This window comes from Canis aureus, chromosome 32 (genome assembly GCF_053574225.1).
Source record: "Canis aureus isolate CA01 chromosome 32, VMU_Caureus_v.1.0, whole genome shotgun sequence".
NCBI lineage: Eukaryota > Metazoa > Chordata > Mammalia > Carnivora > Canidae > Canis > Canis aureus.
In genome coordinates this window covers 44116253-44123211 of record NC_135642.1, presented here as the reverse complement: position 1 = coordinate 44123211, position 6959 = coordinate 44116253, and the positions used below count along the sequence as shown (strand labels likewise).

At 38.3% G+C, this 6959-nt stretch overlaps 1 protein-coding gene across 1 annotated transcript in view; it reads right to left on the bottom strand.

Moving 5' to 3' along the window:
* The window catches only part of TSPAN3 (tetraspanin 3), a 28121-nt gene continuing 21162 nt past the window's right edge, over positions 1–6959 (bottom strand). The window contains exon 7 of the mRNA XM_077882033.1: positions 1–892. Within this exon, the coding sequence (XP_077738159.1) occupies positions 800–892 (93 nt within the window). The 3' untranslated portion in view covers positions 1–799. The remainder of the gene's footprint in view (positions 893–6959) is intronic.

Genomic DNA, 6959 nt, shown 5'->3' with positions numbered 1-6959 from the left:
TTCAGGGGTGATACAGAGTTTATTGAATTAGATTTTTCTATTTACAACTGAGATCACATCTACATACTACTTTGCTAGTCTACATGGGTACATTAACGCTAACGAGTTTAGACTTACGATGAATGGGCTCAATCATACAAAAACACACACACACTAATTGTTTTAAAACAGTAGTGCATACATTATACTCCTCCTATAAAGCCAGCTTTGATTAAAAACTGCTAGTTTCAAAGATCAGTCTGATTTTGAAGATGAACCAAGAGACACACTGTATGATTCTAAAATCTATTTTAGCAATTTTATACAGTTGCTATCTTACTGAACTACAGTATATGTTTTTTTTTAAAAGGACACTGACGAGGGGCACCGTCTGGTGTTAACTTTCACTGCAGCTGGTTTCCTCCCTCTCCCCCCAAGCACCTTTGGCCCAGAGTTCTCCACCATGCAGACTGGAAGGGCCCAGAGATACTCCGGCAGCAGCCCCGTTGCTGCAGGGACCTAACAGAAGCAGGCCTAGGCCCTCTTTTGATTCTCCCACACTATGCAACCTGCAAATGGTTCTGAAATTAGAACATAAACTGCCATACTTAAGAACTTAGGAACACGGAGAGTCAGCTAGAACAGAGGAAAAGGAACTCCTAGGTGGGCAGGGAAGTAGGTGGGCACATGAAGAGCCAAGCTGCTTTGTCCAACACCCGTGTGCTTTAACTAGATGAACTCAGGCCGCCAATAGAGTAGACCTGCTCAATTCACCTTCCAAATCAGAACACGACTAAAAAGCTGAGGCTTGCGTCTTCTCCTATGCGTACGTTCCACCGGTGATGAGGAGCTCATAAGCAGGATCTCTACTCCTTCTGCACAGTACGATGCATGCACATAACATGCCCAGCAGCTGTGGGAAGAAAACAACAGGGGGAAAAAGGAGGCTGAAGACCCTCTCAGGGCTCGGTGTACATTTCGTGGTTGGCAACGGAGCTGCTTCCAAGTTCAGCGATCTCTAAACATCAAAAAAGCAGTGACGACAGGAACAGAAGCAATTTCTAATATGTACATTATCTTTTCAGAAACCAACTTTTAGTTTCCCTGCCTCACACCTAAGAACAATATGTGAAGAGCAGAATCACAAGGCTCTCCTCCTGCCATCCCCATTCTCAATCCCGTTCTCAATCGACAGCGCTCTAAAAAAAAGAGCTTTCTGCAATGATGGAAACATTCTGTATCTGAGCTTACAGACTTGGTAGTCACTAGCCACATGGGGCTACTGAGCACCATGAAATGTAGCTAGTGCAACTGAGGAATTATGTTTTTAATTTTATTTAAATTAATTTAAATTAATTGGGACACACGTGACTGGCCAGTGGCTACCGTCCGTTCAGCAAGGGTCTAGGAAGTGGAACGATGAAGACTACATGTATTAAGGAAACTTACTGGTGGTCTTTCCAGGCATCTGGACCTGGGGACACAGGCTTTATTAACAATCCACAAAATACAGTAAATAAACAGCCCAAAAGCCCTATGGTGGAAAACTAATCTTGATGCCAAGAAATTGGTTTGAAGGTTTTTATTTCTTTCATAATTATTTACTATTTTTGAAATCCAGATTTGGCTCTGTGGTATTACAGACACATTACTTTTTAAAGGTCACTCTTCTTTCATTATTTTATTTTAATAAGCCCTAATCCTTCTGTGGCAGCAAACTGGAATTGTAATAAAGTCATGCGATGTTATTTTGAATAAGCAAGAGGATTAAACTGGATTAAGGAGAAAATGATTCTGGGATTTTTGATCTGACTTCTTACAAAATATAAATAGTAACCAGAGAGCTAAATAAGAGTAAGTTAATTGCCGTTCTAACTTTTCACGGGCAGCGAAAGGTCTCAGTTTCTGTGCACATGGGGTCAATCAATTTCAACAAAATGTGCCGGATCCATAATCATCGAGCTCTCAGCTCTCTCAGTCTGAAGTGGAGGGTAACTAATGAGACACAACACAGAGATAAGGATGCCCTCAATCTGAAGTCTCCGTGGTACAGAAGTCACACACTCCAATTTCTGCCCTTAATTAGCCCATATTCTACCCATTGATATATGTACTTGCTGCTGACATTCATGCTTGCTGGTTTCATTGTATCAATATCTGCTGAGCACAGTAATAGCATAAAGCACCTTGAGACATTTTAAAAGTGGAAATTGTTAAAATTTAGTAAATATCTTTAGCCAGTTCTAGACATGTTTACTATCTAATTCCGAAAGAAATACATTTCCATTCACTACATCATCAAAACATTCTCAGAATAGCTATAAAATCAAACACAATTATGTTCCCAAGCAATGTTAAATTGAGCAATAAAAATGCTAAGCTCAGAAATTACTGATTTTCTGGGGGGGGGGGGGGGGAACCTCTTTCCCATTCCACTTCCCTCACATTCCTTTCAGTTGGTTAACTTCTATTGAAGGAGCCAGCATTCTCAAATGGGGTCTGAAATAAGCATCATTTCTTTTCCTGACTTTTATTTCAATGATGTCAACTTGTACTGATTTTAAAACAACTAAATAAGCTTGATAAAACCCTACTCATGCTTCAGAATGAGTCTGTTTACAAGCATTAAGCTCTACACATTAACTTCTTAGAGTCCAAACCTTATCACTAGTACAGTACTACAGGTCTGCTTCCAAAGCTCTGCTATACTGAAATTTCACTGATTACTAAAATTTTCCAACAATTGGAAATATCTTAGCTCCAGAGTTATTTCTTGCAATAAAAATTTTCCCTGCAATACTCAAGTCATGAGAACTAATCTGCACTTAGTCTAAATAGAACAGCAAGCAACTACAAAAAATAATTGCTAAATAGAGAGGCAAATGGTGACTTAAAAAACTGCCAAGGATTAAAATGCTCTAGAATATACTACGTAGGGGGTATTATGGGAAAAGAGGTATTGTTATACAGGGTTTTGGAACCGCAAACTGGAAACACTGTTTTCTGAGAAAAATGTGGAAGTACCTATCAAAAAGCCACTTATACAATGGACTCAACTTTGTAGCTACCAAGTTTTGCTATAGACTTTGCACATGCATACAGAGGACATCTGCTACTTGCATTTCTGTAATAGCAAGACTTATATAAGTGCCCATTAATGTAGATTAAATTATAAAGTATGCCCCCCCCCCAATGGAACACTATGCAGCCATAGTAAGACATAAGGAGGAACCAAAGGTTACATACCATAAGGTTCCATTTATATAATACATTGAAATGACAAACTTAGAAATGGAGAACAGATTAGTGGTTGCTAGGGTATGGGAGGAGGCGGCACAGGATGGAGGTGGATGCAGTTAGTAACAAAAGGGTACTAAGTGGAATCCTTACGGCGTTAAAATTGTTCAGTATCTTGACTGTGGTGGTGGATACAGGAACCTACCAGGTCATAAAACTATACAGAACCAAATACAAACAGAAATGAAAAATCTGCATAAAATTGGTGGATTGTATCAGTGCCAATACCCTGGTTGTGATACACTATAGTTTTGCAAAATATTACCGCTGAGGGAAACTGGACAAAGCATACAAGGACTCTGATGGTATTACTTCTTAAACTGCAGGTGAATTGGGGTGCCTAGCTGGCTCAGCTGGTGGAATGTGCTACTCTTCTCCTTGGGGTCATGAATTTGCATCTCATGTTGGAGGCAGAGTTTACTTAATAAAAAAAAAAATGCATGTGAATATACAATTAACTCAATCTTTTAAAAAAGCAAGGTAGAAAATTACATACCATAAGCTTTCATTTACATAAAAAATATTTACCTGCCACCTAAACAAAACTACTTCTGGAAGGATATACAGAAACCTGGTAACAGTGGTTGCTACTTGAAGGGATATGGAATGGGACTCAAGAACTAGCATAAGACTGACAGGGAGACTTACATTTCACTAAATTTATATCATCTGAAAAAAATTATATCAAGTGGGTAAAACCTATAAAAAGTTAACAATTAAGATTAATTTCCTCGGGCAGCCCTGGTGGCGCAGTGGTTTAGCACCACCTGCAGCCCAGGACGTGATCCTGGAGACCCGGAATCGAGTCCCACCGTCAGGCTCCCTGCATGGAGCCTGCTTCTCCCTCTGCCTGTGTCTCTGTCTGTCTGTCTCTCTCTATGAATAAATAAATAAAAGATTTAAAAATTAAAAAGATTAATTTCCTCTAAATTAAAAACAAAACAAAACAAAACAAAACCTAGCCATTCAAGAATTAGCTTCCCAAGCCTTGGTTTAAATTTTTAATGAAAAATTACTTGAAATATTTCTTTAAATGTATGTCAGAATCAACCCACTAGATTTTAACTATCTGGGGGATCAATCTAAAGTGTTACTTATGTATTTTAACTCATTTTAATGAATAACTGGCAATCAAGAAACAGCAGGAAGAAAACAGCAGGCTCAACCTCTTTCACACTTGACCGACCAGAAAAAAAGCAGCCTGGCCCTGAGAAACAATCCTCTGTGACAGTTTGCTCTTGATCACTCCATCTTGAGGACACGCCAACTTCATGAGACTCCAAAGACAATTCCCATTTCCCCCTACTTTGCAGAAAGCCTTACTCACAGCAGATACTTAAGAGATTGCCAAATCAAAACCTACATTTTTACCCATTATTATGACCAGATCTTTTAGATATAAAATTCCTAATTGATCATTTCTTAATTTAAGAGGCTGGCTATGCTCAAAGAAGTCAAAAATCTTGCTGATTTTAAAAAGCTAACAAGGAGTGCCTGGCTGGCTCATTTGGTGGAGCATGAGACTTGATACTGAGGTTGTAGGACAGAGGCCCATGTTGGGTGTGGAGATTACCTAAAACAAAATAAGGAGTGTAGCAAAATTTTAAGAATCTTTCTCTTATATTAAAAAATGCTGTTGCAGAATGCCTGGGTGGCTCAGTGGTTGAGCGTCATGTCGGGATCCCAGGATCCTGGGATTGAGTTCCCCATCGGGATCCCCACAGGGAGCCTGCTTCTCCCCCTGTCTATGTCTGTCTCTCATGAATAAATAAATATAATCTTAAAAAAAGAAAAAAACTGTTTTAAGAATTAACTAGTATTTTTCAGGATTTTCTTCATTATTTTGGTCCTACTCAAGCCTAGATCATTTAACTAGACTAGCACAAGGGTCAACAAATGTTTTCTTAAAGGGAAAACAGTAAATATTTTAGGCTTTGTGAACCAACAGACAAAATCAGTCTCTGTCACACAACTCTGCCACTATAACACAAAAGCAGTCACAGATGATATTAAAGGAGTGTGGCTAACACAGTAAGAGGCAGTGGAATAGCTTTGGCCCAAAGGGCCTACAGATTGTTAACGTGTGAACTAGAGCCTTCTATTGGTAAATTAAGTTTATGAGAAAATTTCTTCCTAAACTCACTGTATGCCTTGGAACTTGAACAAAATGTAATGTAACAGTACCACAAATCACACTCAAATTAAAAAAAGACCATGGTTCAAACAGTTACACCACCAAACAGATACACCACCACCAAAAGTCATCTTTCAACCATTATTTTTTTTTTTAAGTTTTTTTTAATTTAAGAAATCTCTATACCCAACATGGGGCTCAAACACACAACTCCCAAGACTAAGAGTCGCATGCTCTTCTGACTGAGCCAGACGGGCGCCCTGAGCATTATTTAAAACCAGCTATTAGAGCTTCCTCACTTTAGAACCTGGAGGAAAGTACCAACGATATTTCAATGCAATTACACTGTGTATTTTCTTAAGCTGAAGTGGCAATTAACTGTCAGGTTTCATAGCAGAATTGAGGAATTTAATCTTTTGAGAACCTTAATTCTTCACTTTGTAATTGGAGGCAGAGTACAATGGGCCAGGATTCAAGCTTCACTGATGGTCATTAGTCATACTATCCTTGCTCCACACCCCACCCCCTCCTCATTTTCATGGCCTTTAAAACAAGGGAAACAAGGACAACAGACTCTCCAAGTGTCCTTTAGCTCTAACTTTCTCTATCAGGATGGGCATACAAGCACTAGAGATCACTGATGCTTGTGTTGTTTTTGCCTTTGCTCAGCTTTTCCACACCTAGGGCATCAATTTAAATCAGATTTTGAGTATCAAAAGTTCAGAACATTTACAGGTACTCTTTAAAAAAAATGTTAGGGAAATTCTTTCATTATTACAAATGTATGTTTTTTCCCCTTAAAACCAAAGTTTTCAAATTTTCAAAGCCACTAGGTTTTGAGTCTGTGAAAGCTCTGAATCTTTGACTTAGTTTTGCTAAACTGAACACGTCAAATCTTTATCAGCCATTACCTAAATCAGGGTGATTTAAGCATAAAATGCATACGAGAAGGCATACTTAAGAGAATAATTAAAATATTTATTAGCCCCCCCCCCACTGAAAATATATTTAATGAAGCAATATCTGCCTGGTTAATGAGCGTAACTAGATGAAGGACATAGCTAAAGTAATGATTTTCATCAGTCTTCTTTATACATGCTGTGTATTTCATGATCATAAGCACCTTACAGTTTCAAAGCTTTTTTGCTGCATGCTAGTATGTGATTTATTAACACAAATAAAATCATTAAGAATGCACATACCAAAATTTCACCTTGGAAAAGAGACCTTCTTCATGTTTCATTATTTTTAGCTACATGAATATATTTGCAGAGACAATCAAGATATGAAACGATATGAAATACATGCCTGCTGGTCATCATACTACTGCTATGCTGAGCCACAAAGTAAATGCTTAGAAGGGCAGAGACCACAGCAAATAAAGAGCTAGGCTTTTTAATGAATCATTTCAGGGCTGTTTGAATACCAGCAAAGTCAACAATCACCTCTTTGCCATTTTGAAAGGCATTTCCTATTAAATAGACTAGCTTTTGTTCAAATATACAGAGAGTAGGCAATACAAGCAACTTACACTTAAACTAGCAATTAT